Raw genomic sequence first — 23,001 nt, 5'->3', positions numbered from 1 at the left:
AGATGCAGAAATCCTCAATAAAATTCTGGTGAATCGGATTCAAAAACATATCAAAAAAATTGTGCACCATGATCAAGTAGGATTCATCCCTGGGATGCAAGGCTGGTTCAATATACGGAAATCAATAAATGTTATTCACCACATCAATAGACTTAAAGAACCATATGATCATCTCGATAGATGCGGAAAAAGCATTCGACAAAGTACAGCATCCCTTTATGTTCAAAACTCTAGAAAAATTAGGGATAACAGGAACATACCTCAACATTGTAAAAGCAATCTACGCTAAGTCTCAGGCTAGCATCATTCTGAATGGAGAAAAATTGAAGGCATACCCTCTAAAATCTGGAACAAGACAGGGATGCCCTCTCTCACCACTTCTATTCAGCATAGTTCTCGAAACACTGGCCAGAGCAATTAGACGAAAGAAATTAAAGGCATAAAAATAGGAAAAGAAGAACTTAAATTATCACTGTTTGCAGATGACATGATTCTATACCTAGAAGACCCAAAAGGGTCTACAAAGAAACTATTAGAGTTAATAAATGAATTCAGCAAAGTGGCAGGATATAAAATCAACACGCATAAATCAAAGGCATTTCTGTTTATCAGGGACAAATCCTCTGAAATGGAAATGAGGACAACCACTCCATTCACAATATCCTCAAACAAAATAAAATACTTGGGAATCAACCTAACAAAAGAGGTGAAAGACTTATACAATGAAAACTATAGAACCCTAAAGAGAGAAATAGAAGAAGATCTTAGAAGATGGAAAAATATACCCTGTTCATGAATAGGCAGAACTAACATCATCAAAATGGCGATATTACCAAAAGTTCTCTATAGGTTTAATGCAATGCCAATCAAAATCCCAACGGCATTTCTTGTAGAAATAGATAAAGCAATTATGAAATTCATATGGAAAAACAAAAGACCCAGAATAGCAAAAACAATGCTAAGCAGGAAGTGTGAATCAGGTGGTATAATGATACCAGACCTCAAACTATACTACAGAGCAATAGTAAAAAAAACAGCATGGTACTGGTACCAAAACAGGCGGGTGGACCAATGATACAGAATAGAGGACACAGTAACCAATCCACAAAACTACAACTATCTTATATTTGATAAAGGGGCTAAAAGCATGCAATGGAGGAAGGATAGCATCTTCAACAAATGGTGCTGGGAAAACTGGAAATCCATATGCAACAAAATGAAACTGAATCCCTTTCTCTCGCCATGCACAAAAGTTAACTCAAAATGGATCAAGGAGCTTGATATCAAACCAGAGACACGGCGTCTGATAGAAGAAAAAATTGGCTACGATCTACATATTGTGGGGTCGGGCTCCAAATTCCTTAATAGGACACCCATAGCACAAGAGTTAATAACTAGAATCAACAAATGGGACTTACTTAAACTAAAAAGTTTTTTCTCAGCAAGAGAAACAATAAGAGAGGTAAACAGGGAGCCTACATCCTGGGAACAAATGTTTACTCCTCACACTTTAGATAGAGCCCTAATATCCAGAGTATACAAAGAACTCAAAAAATTAACAATAAGAAAACAAATAACCCAATCAACTAATGGGCCAAAGACCTGAACAGACACTTCTCAGAGGAGGACATACAATCAATCAACAAGTACATGAAAAAATGCTCACCATCTCTAGCAGTCAGAGAAATGCAAATCAAAACCACCCTAAGATACCATCTCACTCCAGTAAGATTGGCAGCCATTATGAAGTCAAACAACAACAAGTGCTGGCGAGGATGTGGGGAAAAGGGTACTCTTGTACATTGCTGGTGGGACTGCAAATTGGTGCGGCCAATATGGAAAGCAGTATGGAAATTCCTGGGAAAGCTGGGAATGGAACCACCATTTGACCCAGCTATTGCTCTTCTCGGACTATTCCCTGAAGACCTTAAAAGAGCATGCTTCAGGGATACTGCCACATTGATGTTCATAGCAGCACAATTCACAATAGCTAGACTGTGGAACCAACCCAGATGCCCTTCAATAGATGAATGGATAAAAAAAATGTGGCATTTATACACCATGGACTATTACGCAGCACTAAAAAATGACAAAATCATGGACTTTGCAGGGAAATGGATGGCACTAGAGCAGATTATGCTTAGTGAAGCTAGCCAATCCCTAAAAAACAAATACCAAATGTCTTCTTTGATATAATGAGAGCAACTATGAACAGAGCAGGGAGGAAGAGCAGGAAGAAAAGATTAACTTTAAACAGAGACATGAGATGGGAGGGAAAGAGAGAGAAAAGGGAAATTGCATGGAAATGAAGGGAGACCCTCATTGCTATACAAAATTACATATAAGAGGTTGTGAGGGGAATGGGAAAATAAACAAGGAGAGAAATGAATTACAGTAGATGGGGTAGAGAGAGAAGATGGGAGGGAAGGGGAGAGGGGATAGTAGGGGATAGGAAAGGTAGCAGAATACAACAGTTACTAATAGGGCATTATGTAAAATTGTGGATGTGTAACCGACGTGATTCTGCAATCTACATTTGGGGTAAAAATGGGAGTTCATAACCCACTTGAATCTAATGTATGAAATATGATATGTCAAGAGCTTTGTAATGTTGTGAACAACCAATTAAAAAAAGTGGCATTTATACACAATGGAGTATTACTCTGCATTAAAAAATGACAAAATCATAGAATTTGGAATCATAGAAGTGGAGGGCATTAGAGCAGATTATGCTAAGTGAAGCTAGCCAATCCCTAAAAATCAAATGCCAAATGTCTTCTTTGATATAAGGAGAGTAACTAAGAACAGAGTAGGGAAGAAGAGCATGAGAAGAAGATTAACATTAAACAGGGATGAGAAGTGGGAGAGAAAGGGAGAGAGAAGGGAAATTGCATGGAAATGGAAGGAGACCCTCAGGGTTATACAAAATTACATACAAGAGGAAGTGAGGGGAAAGGGAAAAATAATACAAGGGGGAGAAATGAAGTGCTTTGCATTTCTAAATATTTCATGGAGTCTCAAAAATTTATCTTCAAAATCTTTCTTCTTTTTAAATTGTATTTATTTTAATTGAAACATAAAAATTGTGCATATTTATAGAGCACCGTGAGATGTTTCTGTGCATATATACACATTATATAATGTTCAAATAAGGGTAAGCATAAATCTCCTCAGACATTTATCCTTTCCTTGTGGTGAAAACATTCAAAATCCTTCCTTCTAGTTTCTGAAACATATATTATTGTTATCTATAGTCAATTTATTGTGCAGTTAAACACCAGAACTTCATCCTTCTGTCCAACTAAGTAACCCTTGGTCACTTTTCACCATTTCATCCTCCTCCTACTCTCCCCAGCCTCTGGTAACCATACTCTACTCTCAACTTCCACAAAAATCAACTTTTTTAGATTCCAATATGAATGATACCATGCATTTGTTATTTGTCTTCTGTGTCTGGCTTATTTTACTTAATGTTCTCCATTTCCATCCATGTTGTCACAAATGACTGAATTTCATCCTTTTTATGGCCAAATATTATTCCATTATATATATACACCACATTTTCTTTACCTACTCATCAGTTGTTAGACACCTGGGTTGTTTCCGTTTCTTGACTATTGCAAATAGTGCTGCAGTGAACGGGGAACTGCAGATGTCTTTTCAACATGCTGATTTCATTTCCTTTGAATAGATACCCAATATGGAATTTCTGGATCGTATGGTAGTTCCATTTTTAATTTGGGGACAAACCTCCGTACTGTTTTCCATAGTGACTGTACTAATTTACATTCTCACCAACAGTTTTCTCCACATTCTCACCAGCACTTGTTATCTTGTGGCTTTTTGATAATAACCATTTTAACTGGGGTGAAGTGCTATTTCATTGTGGTTTTGATTTATATTTCCCTGATGATTAGTGTTGTTGAACCTTTTTTTATACACTTGTTGGCCATTTGTACATCTTCTTTTGAGAAATGTCTATTTATATCTGTATCTATTGTCCATGTTTTAATTAGATTATTTGGTTTTTTTATTGAGTTCCTTATATATTCGGATATTAACCCCTTGCCTATACATAGTTTGCAAATATTTTATTCCATCCTGTAGGTTATCTCTTTACTCTGTTGTTTCATTTATTGTGCAGAAGCTTTTTAGTTTGATGTATCTATTTTGCTTTTGTTCCCTGTGCTTTCAGGGTCTCATCCAAAAAAGTCTTTGCTAATGTCCTGAAGTATTTCCCCCATGTTTTCTTCTCCTAGTTTCACAGGTTCAGGTCTTATAGTTAAGTCTTTAATCCATTTTGAGTTGTAAAATCTTTCCTTTTTTTAGAAAGTAAAGTTAATCCAAAGTGGGATACAACTATTCACATTATCCTATTTGAAATTATTTCATTTCTTTGTTTCCTCAATCCATCCAGTAATAAAAAGAATATAAGATTGAAATGCCTTCTACTCCTTGTAACTTTCATTCTTATGTGTGGAATTGTTAAATTATAACTTTTATTCCTCAGCAGAACAATACACTGCTTCATTCACACCTGCCAGCATAGTTCCAAAACATTGTAGGTGCACAATTAAAGGTCAAATGAATGAATGATAAAGTTATATTGATCTACTTACATAGTTTACATATTATTTGATAAACATTGATGTTTTAATCCAGGATCATAGCACTTGCTCATTATTAATGTGATGTAATATATAGGCATTGTGTGTGTATATATTCTCAACCAAGAGCATATCCTGTTTTTATGGTTTTTAAATATCCTTGATTTTCAGAAGTTCTTTCTTTGTCCTGTAGAATTCTAAAATCAGTAGAGGGAAAGAGCTACTTAGATGTTAATATTTGGGATGTCAGTGATGGTTTTCAGCATAATGATAGCTTGCAGAATATTTTTACTTACTCAGTCTTACATCACATCTTAGGAAATTAAAGTAAACTACAGTACTATTTGTACAAGTGTTGTATGTACTCACACAGCCATTTGGTTTAACAAATAGATCGAGGTCTCTATTAATAACATGCCTAAAAGGTTATATGAATTATGACATATTATCTTTCAGATTTTTCTGTATAAGTTTAAAAATAGGTTTCAGGAAGAAAGTTCAATATCAAATTTCACAAATTGGGGTATTCAATACAATTGAATGTTCCAAATCAAAACTCAAGTTTTTATCATTCTTGCCATTAAAATTAGCTATTTTTGTACCTGCTTATATTTTCAGCCAGAATTACAAGGGTTTTTTTCATTAATCACTACAGAACTCTAATCTGCCTTTTTAGGCATCAAGTATTGCTTTCCTCTTGTACTTGTTTGGTAACATTAACCCAGTTGTGTGTCCCTTGCTATGTATAATACACTACAGCATATTGGGAACTCTGTGAGCAATACACTTGTTTCTTCTGTTTTGTTTTGTTTTATGTGGTGGTCTTGAAGGTCAAACCCACCCTATATTTGTTTCTTCTGGACAGTGGTTAAAAAGGTACTGGAAATACTACTCATAAAAATCCAACTACTGACTGTAAGACCCTAAGCAAATTATTTTTCTACTTAGAATTTCAGTTTCATCACATGAGCTTATACTATATAACCTTGAAAGCTCTTTCATTCTGAAATTCTGTAATTTCAATGAAGTACCAGTTTGTAAATTACTGATAAGTATCTACCCATTTCACATTACATATATTGTACTTATAATAGGTTTAAGTTCAAATTAGCAAGCCAGGTTTAGTTCCTTGGGAGGCTGAAGCAGGAGGACTGCAGGTTCAAGACCAACCTGGGCAACTTAGCAAGATCCTGTCTCGAAGTTTAAAAAAGGGCTGAGAATATATCTCAGTGGTAGGACACCCCTGTGTTTAATCCCCAATATAGAAGGGAAAAAAATTTTTTTTGCTGTATCTTCTTATCAATTGAAAGAAAACATTTGTATTTCATTTATGGGGTATTCTGATCATTTTTGCTCTAAGTGAAATTATTTTACCAATGTACTCCCAGTATCTGAAATGGCAGTTCTTAATCAAGCACAGTTTTGCCCTCCCAGGGATATTTGATAATGACTGGAGCTATTTTTGTTTGACACCACTAGGGGCTATTACTAACATCTGGTGGATAGAGACCAGGGTCTACAGTGCACAGGACAGCCTTTCCTTCACAAAGAATTACCAATCCTATAAAATGTCAAAATTGCAAAGATTGAGAACCTTTGTCTAAAACAGGTATTTTATATTTACCATCACAACTTTAGGAATGTCACATTTAAAGTAATTATCAACATTTTAAATCTTGCATTTATTCTTCCATATTCTAATTTATCAGACCCCCTTGACACTAGTGTGTCAATTTTTGAGAATTAACAAAGCCAAAGAAGAAAATGTTAATTTAGAAATGTATATAGTTAGGAAGTAGTTGATTTCACATCAAATGTATTTAAAACTAGACTTCTATCAATATAATTTAATTAAGAAATTTTTTAATAAATAAACTTAACATTAAGTAGTCTTCCTTAAAATGCTTAAACTAAAAGGTGATCCTTATTTAAATTACAGAAGTATAATCAGGTATTTGCAATATTCATTCAGGTAATATTTATTTGAGCTATCTGCTATGTACCAGACACTATTTTTAGATGACATGAATATAATAGTACTCAAAATGCAAAATTCTCCAATTCTCAGAACTCATATTCTAATGCTATCAAAAGAGAAACTAAGCAAACTGCTGTCTTGTTTTTTCTAGCTAAAATTTTAAAACCTAAAATCAAGTCCTCTGTCATTTCGTTTTATCATTATAATTATATATGTTCTCTGCTCATGTAGCTTGATGTTTTTCTAAGCCACATCACGATAGACAATTTTTAATCCTTTGAGACAAATGAAAAATAAAGTCCTCCTTCCAAAATAAGAGAATTGCTATGGGCAGACTCTTTTTTTGTTTGTTTGTTTGTTTGTTTGTTTTTTGTTTTTTATTTATTTTTATTGGTTGTTCACAACATTACAAAACTCTTGACATATCATATTTCAAACATTAGAATCAAGTGGGTTATGAACTCCCATTTTTACCCCAAATACAGATTGCAGAATCACATCGGTTACACATCCACATTTTTACATACTGCCATATTAGTGACTGTTGTATTCTGCTACCTTTCCTATCCCCTACTATCCCCCCTCCCCTCCCCTCCCATCTTCTCTCTCTACCCCATCTACTGTAATTCATTTTCGCGGGAGCCGCCATTTGCTTTCTGGGCAGACTCTTAAGCTTGAGCCCCTTGGCAAACAACAAAGGGAAATAAATCATGGACTGCTCACACTGCTCTTCCTGTTCCCTCTCAGGCCTCTGACTATTAGTGAAAGCTCTCCAAGTAAAACCAGAGAGATGAAGAGGGAACTAATGAACCCAGAACACAGACCATAGAGCCCTCCTCAGCCCCTCTCAATTCTACAGCCTAATAAATAAGTCTGTGTCTATCTCATGCTTATCCACTATTATTTTGTAATCTAAGATTGTGTATACTTTTAGATCAGTTTTCTCCACCATAAGGAGTTTATTTTATTCCTTTCCTAATAATGAAGAAAGATATCCATTACTTTGGTCATGTTGATAGCTTAGTTTTAGAATTTCCCACCTTATTATCTTTGTTGAAATTTAGTTTCTGGAACAGCATATATTTTTACAGCTCAGCATACTTTTTTTTTTTTTTTTTTTTTTTTTGCAACAGTGGAAGACCTTGCAGTGCTTTTTGTTTTATTTTGTTTTCCAGAACCCTCACTTCTGTTGACTGGCAAATCCTTAACTGAAGCAGCTCCTGGGACTATCTTCAGATTGCTTTCTGCTGTAACTCTTATACAGATTCTTAAAATCCACAAATGATTCCTTTGAGCCTACAATCTCATTACAATTCTTGAATTTTTTTTTAAAGAGAGAGAGAGAGAGAAAGAATTTTAATATTTATTTTTTAGTTATTGGCAGACACAACATCTTTGTTTGTATGTGGTGCTGAGGATCGAACCCGGGCCACACGCATGCTAGGCGAGCGTGCTACCACTTGAGCCACATCCCCAACCCGAATTTTTTAATTTAATTACTAAAATCTAATACATTGAGTTCAGCTGTGAGAAATGAAGTTTATCTCCTACCTTTGCAACTTAAAATTTATTAAGCATAGTTTTATTTGCAACTTTTTTTCCTCAACAGTATTTTTTTTTAATATGTGACCCACAATTAGTAGCATTTTGGAGTTGATGAACTTCACAGAAGTTGAACATCAGTAGGCCCAAATGAAAACAGGAAGGAAAAATTTCTAAACAAGGCTATCCAAGTAGGAAAGCGCAAACTTTTTGGAGGGCATTAGATGAACCAAAATTCCTGTAAGGCAGCAATTAGAAGTAAGTCTTTAAAGATTATGCAAGAAGGACTTGATTAACAGGCTGAGAAAGCTGTCAGAGTAACCTGCAAGTTTCATCGAATAAGCTAGATTTGAGAATCTCCATAGTTTTTGTTCTCTAAAAAGAGTAACAACTATGGACGGGTTCTGCCATACTATTGTCATCCTTGAACATCCGTTTTGCTCTCTGATCAAGTATCATAATTATTTTCAATGAGTTTTTGAGCCCTTGTAATCTCTTATTGCTATTATTGCAATAAAGTTATAGTTACCCTTTTTTCTTCTAAGTAATCCTTCCATCCTTCCAGTTGGCTCTTTTCTTGACTGTATCATATTGCAGTTAGCAGTGAAAAATCTAGTTTTCCTTTAGCACCTCTTTTTCTCTTATAAGGAGAGAGTATAGAATTTCAAAAACAGGCATTTACTATATAAGGAATCTATAAGAATTTTCACATTTCTCTTATAATTTCAAAAGAATGTTAAAAATATAAAAATGCATATGCAAATTAGCATTCCTAAAGCTAAACTAATTATATTTCTTAGCAGTGAAATTTTTTAAACTACTTTCAGCTATGATAGACATAAAGTTGGACCTTTTTCTAAGTCTTCTGAGACTGAAATTGAATGAGATATTTACTCCTTGTAGTACTCTGTACATGGTGATTGTTTTCATTACTTTTATTTATTTACTTACTGCAGTGGTGGGAATCAAACCCAGTATCTCATGCTTTCTAGGCAATTGCTGTACCACTGGGCTACAACTCTGTCCCCCTCATTCTGTTCTTTCAATTGGGAGCCCACCTACATAGGACTGGGGTTTATGCAGAGTAGAGAAGATGTGATCATAATATAAGGATTTTCATACACTAAGAGGAGATTTGGATTATCAGACTAAGAACAAGGGCAGTTATTAACACTAATGTCAAGTGATGGAACTAGGGAATAATTCTGAAACCCAGTATGGCTTTAACTACCTCAGTAGCAGACAGTAGGGAAACTTTGTACTAGTTCTGTGAGAAACATGACTCATGACTTACTCCACTACTCTGGGTCTTTTTTATTATTATTATTATTATTACTTTATTTTTTTGGCTTATATATAGGTGATTGACTTTAATTTTAATGAATTATCAGTTTACTCTGGGTCTTTTAACTACTATATCACTTTTACCCATAACTGACCAGCATTTGGGCTCAAATTTCATCTCCTTTGTGACTCTACCTCATAGCTGCATTCTGGAACCCTTTACTGAAGTATATTTTTCTTTCTAAATTAAGATCCTGCAAATAAGAATAATAGGTTCAACTCAAATTTCATGTCAAACCCATCATAATTGATGTCCAGGTTAAAGACATAAGTGATCTATTCCTTAGGTTAGGTACCTATACCTCACCAATTGACAGGCTACACAACAGGGCCATCTAGATCACCCCTTCAGCAAGAGCTAGGGACACACTGACATGACTCCTCAGTGACTACTTGTGTAAATTCTCTTACCTGGGAATAATTCACCCATTTTTGTCCTTTCAGATTTGATGGTATTTTTCCCAGGTAATATTTTCTATCTAAGATTTAAAAACACAAATATAAAATATTATAGTTCCTCAGGTTGATTTTTTTTTTACACTTTAAAGTATAAGAAAAAAATCTTCCCTCCTCTTGATATAAAAGGAGTGAATGTGAGCTAAACAGTTTCATAGTCATAGCTAACCTATTTTATCACAGTTGCCTTTTCCACAACATAACATTTGGCTATTTATTTTTAAAAGTACAGTAATAGAAAAATTTTATGTCTGAGTGGATATTAGGTGGTAACACCATTTTGATAACTTAGCAAGTCACATCAAGCACCTGCCTGCCGCAATGGATTGTATATATCACTTATTCATTAGCTATTTCTTGAATCAAATGGAGAAGTCTGCCTTTACATAAGTAAGCTCAAACTGTAGCAAAAATGCATAATCTGTCAAGGGCTACAATCATTGTTACCTAGTATTCAAGTTGTAAATATCATTGCTCCCACAGTGATGAATTGACCAGCGACTAGAAAATGACTAAGTGGGATTTCACAACTTGAAGACCATGAAATCCAAGACCATGAAAACCTGCCCACTCCTAAATACACAAAAATAAAACTTTCATTTTAAATACAGTTATTAAAAACAATATTATTAAATGGGGCTGGTGTTGTGGCTCAGCAGTAGAGTGCTCGCATAGCATGTGCAAGGCCCTGGGTTCGATCCTCAGCACCACATAAAAATAAATAAACAAAATAAAGATATGTGTCCAACTACAACTAAAAAATAAATATTAAAAAAATTATTATAACAATCAATGGTAATAATTATGTGATGGATATATAATTATTATTACTATTTCATGAAGAAATCCATGAATAAATAAGGTTAAGGAGCACTACTAACTGTAATTTCATCAAAAAACAAAATGATTAGAATTAATAAACATTAATTAATGGAAAAACATGTATTTATTATGGTGTTAGAGATTGAATCCAGGGCTTGATGCATGCTGGGCAAGCACTCTACTGCTGAGTCACACTCGCAGCCTGCTATAATGAACATTTAAATATTGCATATTGAAAAATGGTGTTCCATCTAGAATTTATCAGGGTTGATGTGACTCATTCAATTAAAAGACTATTTGTGAGTGGTAAATATAAAGAAAATAGATGGCAGCCTTGTGAATACTTTTTTAAATGGTATGTGTGTTTCTCACAACTTTAAGGAAAGACCATTCAACAAGAATGAGTCTGGACACTTTTTCCCCTGCAGAATTTATTAGGCTGATACAGAATTTTGCAAAGAAATGTTTCAGAATTGTTTTTCCATGCAAGAGACTTAATGGAGACACATTACTACTACAGTTTGAACAATAACAAAAAGACAAATCTTCACAGAACTAAGTCTGAGATAGTTAATTATTAATTATCTTCAGTAGAGTCTTAGGAACCTGAAGATTTGTCTAGGCTACTACTTCATGTTAAAAGAAAGCTGTCATGTTCTCAGAATCAATTTTAATGTGTGATACATTTTTCAGATGTGATTACTACTGTATAAATTAATCCTGTGCTAGCTGTGGCTTGACTGTATCCAGTATTACAGCAGAATTTGGCACACTGGCACAGAAGAACCACACAACAATTACATATATACAAATTCATACAACAATTAATTGGTAATATGTTAGGTAGTGTTATTTTCCATTTTTATTATTGAGGAGTTCATCACCAATTATTTAGTAAGAAGACAGAAATAAAGCCAACTTTTAGATCTATCCATAATGATAAAACTAGGCCAAAATTAGCTTAATTTCAGCCTATTACCCTTCAAGGAGCCTGGGTTAAAAGAATCTCAGCACCACAGAAAGTGAAAAAACATAGCGAGAAGGCATAAATTTATTACAAGAAAGGTTAAATGAAATCACACTTATTCATTACAGGGGCAAAAGATACAGCCAGCTGGGTTCAATAGAGCCATTTTTCATTAGTTCATTTTAGTTATATATAATATCAGGATTCATTTTGACATAATTATGCAAGAATGGAGTGTTATTTGCTTTAATTCAATCCCCAGTACTTCCCCTTTTCTTTCCCTCCTTCCTCTCCCTGTTCCTTTTCCTCTACTCTAGTGATCTTCTGTTTATTCATAGTTGTTTTTTGTTTTTTGCTTTTTAATTAGTGCATTATCTTCCTTTGACATGGTCTAGTTTCACTCTTGACTGCATCATCAGGTCAACTGATTAAGTCAGTCATCACATTCAATACAACAGTCTATTCGTGGGTTAATCCAAAGTGGGGGCTAGTTTAACTGTAGTACAAGCTTACTTCTTGTAATGATTTCTCAGCCTTGTTTTTCTATCTTATACACCTACGTTGAAAAGAAAGCACTTTGGTTTCTACACATCCTGTGTGAACCTCAGTGTCGTGTTCTCTCAAACTCCTTGAGTTCTACTACAAGCAGAGTACTGCTAGTGTAATAAGCCCCTAAAAAATCCCAACATTAATAGTTGTATAGAGTGATATTTCAGCAAAAGGCTGAGAAAGTAATGTCACTTTGTTTTGATAGCATGGTGAGTTTTGCAAAACTTACTATTTTAGGACTTGCCATCTGTTAGAATTAACTAGAATCTGTTAGATGTGATTCTGCTAAAAATCAAGTTTTCATTATTTTGTCAATACATTTTCATTATGGCTGTTTAACTTTTTTTACCTGCCTTTAGTAGCAGATAGAAAAAAAAGAAAATCGTACATTTTGTTCATCATTGATGTACCATTAATCATTTTGTATGAACTGAAATTTCTTTTTAGTGGAGTATATGTATTAATATAAAATATTCTTTGTGGATTGGGATCTGAATTTTTTTAATTCTTTTTTTAAACCAGAGCTCAAACTGATAGAAACATACTTCTTAGAAATGCCCAGGACTGCTTCCTAAACAGTTATGCCAACTGCAAGATTTAGACACTGATAAGAATCAAGTAGTAAGATAAAACAAACTGAAAGTCTTACAGGTATCAAATTGATTCAATCATTAACTTGTAATTCAGCTAATAAAGAAAACATCTCTATAATGGATAAGGATTCTGTTTCACTATTAGCTTAGATAGCTCAGGTCATGGTTAAAATTGTGCTTTCAATGAGGAAAGATAGAATGGGAACAATTTAAAATGTGAACTTCAGAAACATGAAGCATACATGGTAGATAGGAGTTTTTTAATGTAAAGATTTAGTGATGAAAAGAAATTATGCTGGCTAGGTTTCATGGCACATGTCTGTAAACCCAGTGGTTTGGGAGGCTGAGGCAGGAGGATCTCAAGTTCAAAGCCAGCCTCAGCAACTTAGTGAGACCCTGTCTCAAAATAAAAAATAAAAAGGCCTGGGGATATGGCTCGGTAGTTAAGCACCACAGGGTTCAATCCCTAGTAGAAAACAAAGAAAGAAAGAAATTATACTAACTTTGATTAGAAATGCTATCTTCTGATTTAAAAAAAAAAAAGGAAAAATGCTAGAAAATTCAATGCATAAAAAAATACTAAGACTCTGAAAAATGTTTTGTTTGACAAAATATCTTGCTATAGGAAAAAGTTCAAAGTAATTGTCATAGTTTTAAAGAACACATAAGCAAATATTCAATTCCTGTTTTTTTATGCTTGGTAACTGTTTTTTGTTTGTTGTTGTTTTTGTTTGTGTGTGTGTGGTGCCAAGGATCAAACCCAGGGCCTTGCACATGCTAGCAAGTGCTCTAGCACTGAGCTATATAACCCACTTCTCAATAACTTTTTGATTGAGATTTAATGTGGTTATTTACACGGCTGAGTTCAAAGACTGTTTTCCATGTTGTTTTCCTATATGTATGCTTTGTAGTTTTTCAAACTTTTTAAAATACCTTTCAGCGTACCTGTCTTTTTATTCCCTCAGTAATCGTGTGGAAGCATGGACAAGAGATGTTGCTTTCTTACTCAGGCAAGAAGGCAGGCCTATGGTTAATCTTATTCCCAACAAGGCTAAAGAAAGAGTGATGGAAGCAGACTGGAGGAATACAGACAGAGCAATAAATTGGTTAAGAAAGGAAGCAATTAATTACACTAAACCATTTGTTCTGTACTTGGGATTAAATTTACCACACCCTTACCCTTCACCATCTTCAGGAGAAAACTTCGGATCTTCAACATTTCATACTTCTCTTTTTTGGCTTAAAAAAGTAAGTGTCTTATGTGTTCAAAAGCAGAAATAACATTATGTCTGTAACTTATTAGTATTAGCTCATTGTTTCTACTTCACTCTTAAAGAAAGAAAATCACATATTTAAAATTGACTGGTTTAATAAAAACCATAGAAGCAGTTTTACAAAAACAAAATGTGTTAAAACTCAGAAACCTACTTCTAAGTTGAAAATATTTGTATATGATATTTCTATAAAAAGAGAAACTAAAGGACATTGTCTTAGGAGTGCGGGTAATCCTTACTTTGCACAGTTCAGGATAGGAAAAATGACCGTGTGGTCTCATTGTGTACAATGATCTTAACTTTCAATACCAGAAAGGAGCATTTTTTTTTTTATATTTTAAAAACATTTGTCACAACATGTAAAATGCTCTTTTTTTTGGTTATAATTGGAAATAGGTAAATAGTAAAATTACTCAGTGCAATGTAATGAAAATAATAGAAACATTAATAAAGTATTTTTAATTTGGGGTTTTTTGTTTTAAAAAAATTATTGAGAGAGTTAGAATAGTGCTTGTCTTCTCATGGTATTACATAATATAGAGCAAGAGTCCTCTTTATGACTTGGCAAATTATCATATTGTTATCTAAATTTGGAACATCTTCCAACATTTTATCTTCTGTACTTAGAATGTCATGGTATACTTTAAGTTCCTTTAAATGACATTTTTATCAATGTCACTTTCTCTTGAACATGTTTATCCTTTTCACAATGATATTCCTCATTTATGTCAATAAGTATGCCTTCCCTTCCTCTAGTTACATATCTAGTCTTTGGAATGGTAGCAGTGTCCACATTCCCCGATCAGCCATTTCTTCTATAACTTCATTTACATTTACTTTGAATTTCACTGCTAGCCTTATCACTTTTCATTTCTTTACTGCAGATTCGTATTTGTTGACCAATTCCTCTTTGATTATCCATTTTTGTAAAGTGTCTTACATGGATTTATCACTGGGAAGCAAGGAGGCAGGCCAAGTAGACACTTAGCTTACAATGCATGTTCTGAATAACCAACTCCTGACATACTTGGAAAGAAAATATATGATTAGTCACTGAATGTGATGTACATCTGTTATCACATCGTGAATTGTAGACTAAAGAGTTAGCAGCATATTGGTGTGAAGTTTGTAATTTATGTAGTTATTCAGTTAATATACATTGGCAACTGAAATTTGAACCCTGTTGTCAGGGACATGTTAACTAAACCATGATAGTTGAAATTTATGCATTTTAGAACCATGTGAAGCAACAACTACCTGTATTTTGAAATGTATAGACTTAAATGTAAGTTACTTTAAAAGCTCTAAACAGAAACACTATTTACTGTTGGTTTTTTTTTTTTTCTGTTGTTTTTGTTTTTTGCTTTTTGGTACTGGGGATTGAACCCAGTGGTGCTTTACCACTGAGCTCTATCCCCAGCCCTTTTTATTTTTTATTTTGAAATAGGCTCTTCCCAAGTTGAATCGGAACTCACTAAGTTGCTGAGGCTGGCCTTATACTTGTGACTCTTCTGCCCCAGCCTCCCAAGTCGCTGGGATTATAGGCTTGCACCACCATACCCAGCTTTCACCTTGTTTTAAAAGAAATAATGTAGTTTCAGATATTCATATCTTCTTAAAAAATTCTAAGCGGCTCCATTTTCAAAAATATGTCCAGAATTAGGAAAATGAGTTAAAATTCAACTAAATAGTAGATGTTTGTACTTTTTAAAAGTTACTTAACTAAAAGATGCGTGTGAATTAAAGATTTAATCTTAATTGCTTTTGCCAACACATGTTATCTATATTAAAAAGTTGTATTTGTTTTTAACAAACACTTAGCTATCTCATTAGATTTGGACAGTTTAGTTCAAAATTCACCAGTGAATTATGGGGAGAAAGAATCTAGATTCTTAAGTTATTGATTCTGAAGTTTTGAATTGGTCACACAACTACATATTAAAGTGGTTCAACACTTTTCTGGGTTAGAATACTGCCTAATATAGCCAATATTCTTCATTAACTTGTATACTTCAAAAATAATTTTTCACAACTATCTCACTATATATCCACATATTGATATGTACCTTTTTATGTTACTGGGAATATAGGTTGAACTTTGCTAATTCAAAAATCCAAACTCTGAAAAACTCTCAAACTTTTTTGAATGCCAGCATAACACCACAGATGGAAAATTCCACACCTAATCTCATGTGATGGGTCATAATCAAACCTCAGGTGTACTAAATATCTTATATAAAAAGTTACCTTAGGCTGTGTTTATAAGGTATTATGAAACATAAATGAACTGTGGGAAGCCATTCTGACACGTGATTGGGTGGTTCCTGTTAAGGGTCTGAGGCGCTCTGGCTGTGTCGGAGCTTTCCCGGCCCTTTCCTGATGAGAGAGCCCATCTGTTTGGGGGTGTGCCTGACCACTGACCCCGGGGGCCCAATCACTGACCCTGACCTTGGAGTGCGGTCCCCCCTCAACCTTCATTGGATGGAATTCTCCCCTGAATCTCTTGTTCCCCAATAAAAAGCTACTCCCAGGCGTGTTCAAACTCTCTCTCTCCTGCTAGCCCAGAGTAATCCTTGCTGCCCTGCTGGGCAGTTAGAGGGAACCAGAGAGGGGAGCCGTCTCAGACCTGGCAATATAAATAAGGTAACTGGTCTGTGTGTTTTATTTCGATCTCTTCTAACTAACTTTTATGCCAAGAACCTCATTAATGAAACCATTGCGCTGGCCGCATGGTGGAATGAACTCTGTGTTTTTTGAGTTGGATCCCATCTCTAAGATATCATTATGTACATGCAGGTACTTCACAATCTGAAAGATATGTGAGATCTCAAACATTTTTGGTCCCAAATATTTCAGATAAGGAATACTCAACCTTTATTAACAATTCGTTCCACTTTGTCACTATTCTTTTCTACTGTTCTAAGTAATTAGCATTGTGTAATTCACCACACTTGTTAAAAGAGAGAACTTTGCTAGCTTAACTAAGTTTTTTCTCCCCTTTTTAGGTATCTCATGATGTCATCAAAATCCCCAAGTGGTTGCCTCTGTCAGAAATGCACCCTGTAGATTATTACTCTTCTTATACAAAAAACTGCACAGGAAAGTTTACAGACAAAGAAATTAAGAATATTAGGGCATTTTATTATGCTATGTGTGCTGAGACAGATGCCATGCTTGGTAAGTGGAAAAATTAATAAGCAATTACATGAAAAAGTATATTTTTCCAACAAACTATGACCATGCTGGTTGGAACTTACATGAACATATTCAGATATTTCTTAGAACAGTTACTTAGATACTTCAGACTTAAAACTATAGGAATCTTGACACATAAAAGTGGGAAAATGGGGCTGGGGATGTGGCTCAAGCGGTAGCGCGCTCGCCTGGCATGCGTGTGGCCCGGGTTCGATCCTCAGCACCACATACCAACAAAGATGTTGTGTCCGCCGAGAACTAAAAAATAAATATTAAAAAAAAAATTCTCTCTCTCTCTCTCTCCTCTCACTCTCTCTTAAAAAAAAAAAAGTGGGATAACGTGTTCATAGTGAATAAGAAGTTCTAATTAGTCATAAACTCTCATATTCATAAATGCTCAGATTTGTTCATACATGAAAGGTCACAGAAAACTATCATCTGCTAGAAACCATATTTTTTTACCTACTTTAAACAGAAATTGGCATTTAGCTGAACTCAGGTATGCACATGACAGATAATTAATTATAAGATAGCTTAGGTTCTAAGAGATGAGAAGGACTTGTGTAACACCGGCAAAACAAATCCATTCTCCCTAGGCCCTTGAGTACAAGGCTTAACTAAGGCTGAAATTAATTTCCCTGTGTGTATTCTGGACTGGATTTACATTGAATTTCCTGCTCTCATTCAGATTCAAGGCTGGCTAAAAACCAAACCTGTTTCCATAAGATGGCTGTCAAGAGAGTTCTGCTATTCACTATAGAGTTATGGCAGTTTCTGGTCCTTATGTGAAGAAACACTGTTTGTTTTTAATAGCTATTTCTATATTAAAAGTTATTTTCATATCACCATGTCATTTATTTTACTTCATTTGGGAGTGAAGCATAATTTCATTAGTGAAGTGTGGTTATCACCTCTGTATAGGAGGAATGGAAACTTTCCAAGTGAATAGTGGGAGAAAGGGCAGTCTACACAAAAGCAGAGTATGGACAGAGGCAACATAGTGTAAACTAATATGGTATGTTTGAGGGATTCTAAGCAATTTAGGGTTGCTGAAAGATAAAAGTTTCAGCAGGTAGCTGAGGATGCTGAGGCTGGAGGGTAGACAGGGGCCTTGTACATCACAGGAAGGATAGACAGTAGAAAGCTGTGAAAAAGAAGTGGGGATATAACATGATTAGATGATTAGGTGTTTTAGAAAAATAGCCACCAGAGTGATGCCAAGGGATACTAGAGGGGAAAGAAGAGTGAATACAAGAAGACTAACTAGGAAGCAATTTTGGTTGCCCAGTTGACAGATGAGGGTCTCCATGAATAACTCTACAGAACAGTAAGTCTCAATTCTGACTGAATCTCAAAATCTATGGGGTTTTAAATTATATAGACCCAGATTCAGGAACTGCCAAAACAGAGATGACTTTTCTATCTGGACTGTACCTTATTGTGATTCTCTTAATTATAATGAGGACATTAAGAGATGGGACTGGTCACAGTTTTACTATCCATCTAGCTATTCCCTATCTAAGAATATGCTAAATCATTCTCATATACCATCTGTACTGCCCTCTTCAAAGGTCGCATTTCCATAACCTCCCAACTTCATGAGCATGAACTGATGTTGCTCAGAGGTTTAGGATTAAAAATAACAGGGGGGAGGAGTTCTAATTGCTCTTATCCCTTTCTATTGTATAGAGGCTGTGGGTCAGTGGCAATACCAATCTTTGTGTCATCTGAGACATGTACAGTGCCAATGTCCAGACTTACTTTTCTTATTTGAGGCACTAAGGGGAAGACTTCCACCCCCAATTCTCTGACAGAAACATAGAAAGCAGGCCTGCATGATCTCCAGATAAAATAGTTTTGAGGGAGATTTCCTATGGATATATTTTTTCTTTTCTTCTGTAGTCTGTCAACTGAGGATCGAGCACATGAAACTTTGGATAATATTGAGATGTTAAGAAGTATCCTTTGATAGAAGCTTTAATAGGGTAGAGTGGTTATACATGTAATGTGATAGAATACAACATGAACTAAAAGCTAATTACTAAATTTAATCTTAATTTTATTGTAGGTGAAATTATTTTAACTCTTCACCAATTAGATCTTCTTCAGAAAACTATTGTCATATATACTTCAGACCATGGAGAGTTGGCCATGGAACATCGACAGTTTTATAAAATGAGTATGTATGAAGCTAGTGCCCATGTTCCACTGTTGATAATGGGACCAGGAATTAAGGCCAACCAACAAGTATCAAATGTAGTTTCTCTGGTGGATATTTACCCTACTATGCTTGGTAAGTAGTGTGTTCAATGTTTACCTGTATTAATGTTGGAGAATAAATAGACCAAGTAGTTAGAGGTTCCACTAACTTATTTTAACCTTGAGCAACTCATTTAACTATGAGTCAAATTCATACTCTGAAAAAATGAGGATAATATTCCTCCATTTCCTGTGGTCATCACTCACTCTAGTCTTTTCCAAAAGGTTCACAATCAGGATATGACTCTAAAGTAATAAATATATATTCAGGTTCAGATCTTTACAGATGACTTGTACATCATTTGATTCTCTCTCACATCCCTAAATATGAGCATTTTCCACTTTGAAACATTACCTTTTTTCAATGTTAGAAAAGTCTTTTAATCCGATACTATAAACATCTCTCTCCCAAACCCTTTAGATAGTTTTGTATTATTTGCTTTAATAGCTTAACATGTATAGGCATAGCCATAGGTCTAGAATAACAATATTTGGAGTGAGATAATTAGCAGTTTTCCTTGAAGATACTAGAATAATGACATCATCAAATTCAAAGAAAATTATGTAAAACTCTAATTTGACAAAGTAATTTTAATTCATTAACATTTAAAAACTAACTTTGGATTTTTGGAATCCATCCGTTGCAAAAGTATCATCAATTCATAAATTTTGGTAAGACAAAAAGATAACACATTTCTCTAATTTGAGAAATGTTAAAATAGAGAAGAAACATCCATCTTAAAAATCAAAGAAATAGGGCCTGGCACTGTAGCTTAATGGCAGAGCGCTTGCCTAGCATGTATGATGCACTGGGTTTGATCCTTAGCACCACCTAAAAATAAATAAAATAAAGGCATGCTGTCCATCTACAACTACAAAAAAACATAATAATAAATAAAAATCAAAGAAATAAAAGTTTATTTTATCTTCTTCCTTCTAGTACAGTCTTTCCCTTTTTAAAAGTAAAATGATAACGGTTTGACATCTGTAAAGTTCTTTTCTTTTTGTGCAAGAAAAAGAAAACTTCTCTGTTAAATTAACCAAAAGATATATAAACAGGCAGTTCATAATAAGAAATATACAAGATATTTTTAGATTCAGATTCAGTAGTCATAAAACTATTAAAACAAGAACATATCATTTTTCTTTCACATATGGAGTTTACAAAGGTTAAGAAAAATTGCAAAATCTTATATTAGAAATAGGCTTTCTCATATGCTGTTGCTGGGAATATAAAATGGCACAAAGTGTTTGGAGACAAATGTGGCATTATGTTTCACATTTCTTGGAAATATGCATACCTTTTGACCTAGGAATTTCCATTTTAAGAAACAACCTATATGTGGGAAGCCACCCCTGAGCTATTTTAGCATCTTCACTGGCCTTGAGCCAAAGATATTTTGGTTTGGCATTGCAAGTCATTTTGTGGCTCCTCACACTTAATGGATTACACACTGCATGTGACCTCAGTCTTACCTGTCATAGCTCCAGAGTTGGCGTAACCCATTGGGCCTGGACAGCCCACCTTCTACCTTAAATGGTGCAGAAAATTCTAAAAAACCTTTGATGTTTTTTCAGAAAAACCTTTGATGTTTCCCCCACATAAATAAACCAAACGTGGGCTCTCCTGCTCTCTCTCTTCCCAGTGTGGAAGCTCGACCCCTAAAGTGGAAGAGCTTTCTGATCCTCGCTTTCTGAAATTACTTTCTGTGTAGTGTAGTTTTTTTGCTGCCTTCTTTTCTTAGCTTTATGTCACAGCCAGCTCACTCCATGCAGCAGAAACCCAAATTCCACCACCTGCGCTGGACGTGGGCGGTATATATGTACCCATATATGTACCTATTTTATCTCCATGCATATTTATTAAAATATTAATAATTATCAAGCAGTGTGAATGTCTAGAAGTAATGGATTAGGTTTTTAAAAATGGAAATAGTTGGTTCTGTTTTAAAAATGAAATGATGTAAAAGTGATATTTTATTAAAAATAAAATATAGGCTTTCAAGTTGTATAAACAGATTTTTTTGTTGCAGTAGAGTATCCATCTAATTTACTGTTCAGATCAGCATACTTTTTAGAATAGAGGGTATTATTAATAATTATACCAGGATTTACAGGTATACACTGAGTCTGTTCCCTTGTTTAAAAGCCATAATAGTCAACAAAGCAAAGATAATACTGATGGTCCTATATTTAACCTGGTGTTTAATTCAACCTTTTAAAGCAAAATTCTTCAGAGTTGAAAGAATTTAAAACTACTTTAAAAAGTAGTGATTAATTCTAAAAGCATACCTGTGAGATAGGATGTTCTACTTACCTCTGCTTAATACGTGTTTTGATATGGTAGCTACAAAGATCTTATTTTGTGATTCTTCTAATCCATTAGAAGCTTAAAATAGTTATGAGTAATCTATTCTTAGAATTCTAAATTTAAGTTCTTTATTAGTTTAAGTGTACCTGTATTATTTTTATCAATTATGTTTACATGTGAAGAATATGGGATTGAACTTCTCAAATTAAAGCTCCCAGCCAGCCTCCCTCTTTGCTTCCATTCTATGTACCTAAGAAGATTCTTCTAAGAGATGGTGATTCAGAAACCTTCAAAAGGAAGAAACTGGTTAGGAAAACTCAACTGGAATTTCTGTTCTAATACACCTACCTTTCAAGAGTCTGTTGAAATTTCAGTGCTTCTATTTAAAAGTCTGAATTTATAGATAGCTTTTATATGATATTTTTAAGTGTTCTTTTTCTATAGAATATTTTATGATAAAATAGAAAACACATAAAACATATTCTTAGTTTATTTATCCTTGTAGGTCCTTTATAGTTTCATAGTAATATTTACTAATATTAGCAGAAAAATGCCATTTTCATGAGTAGGAATTCTTCATAGTATTAAAGTTCATATTTCAGAAGTTATTCTATAAAAATTACTCACCAAAATATTTTCTTCTTGAATGCCTACTATTAGCATCCTTTAGCTCAGTGAGAAATAAAGACAGTCTCATTTTGAAATTAAAATTGTTTTGATTTTCCCTTTTAAACTTAACTTCCTATGAATTTTTTTGTTGTAAATGGACAAAATGCCTTTATTTATTTATTTTTATGTGGTGTTGAGGATCAAATTCAGTGTCTCACAAGTGCTAGGCAAGCACTCTACCACTGAGCCACAATTGAAGCCCCCTGAATTTTTTTATTAAATTTATTTATTCCCCATCTGATTCAAATGTATGATATGTCAAGATCATTGTACTGTCATGTGTAACTAATTAAAACAAATTAAAAAATTATTTATTCTAATTTGTTATACATGACAGCAGAATGCATTTCAATTCATAGTACACATATAGAGCACAATTTTTCATGTCTCTGGTTCTACACAAATCAGAGTCACACCATTCGTGTCTTCATACAT

At 34.2% G+C, this 23,001-nt stretch overlaps 1 protein-coding gene across 3 annotated transcripts in view; it reads left to right on the top strand.

Moving 5' to 3' along the window:
* The window catches only part of ARSK (arylsulfatase family member K), a 54,093-nt gene that overhangs the window by 13,607 nt on the left and 17,485 nt on the right, over positions 1 to 23,001 (top strand). For all 3 annotated transcript variants that reach the window (XM_081280443.1, XM_081280441.1, XM_081280442.1), the window contains exons 4-6: positions 13,824 to 14,106; positions 17,138 to 17,309; positions 19,396 to 19,620. In XM_081280443.1, coding sequence (XP_081136569.1) covers positions 13,824 to 14,106; positions 17,138 to 17,309; positions 19,396 to 19,620 — 680 coding nt within the window. The remainder of the gene's footprint in view (positions 1 to 13,823; positions 14,107 to 17,137; positions 17,310 to 19,395; positions 19,621 to 23,001) is intronic.

The sequence above is a fragment of the Spermophilus citellus genome (genome assembly GCF_964194105.1).
Source record: "Spermophilus citellus genome assembly, chromosome: 1".
In the NCBI taxonomy this organism is placed as follows: domain Eukaryota; kingdom Metazoa; phylum Chordata; class Mammalia; order Rodentia; family Sciuridae; genus Spermophilus; species Spermophilus citellus.
This window is presented reverse-complemented; position numbering and strand designations above follow the sequence as displayed.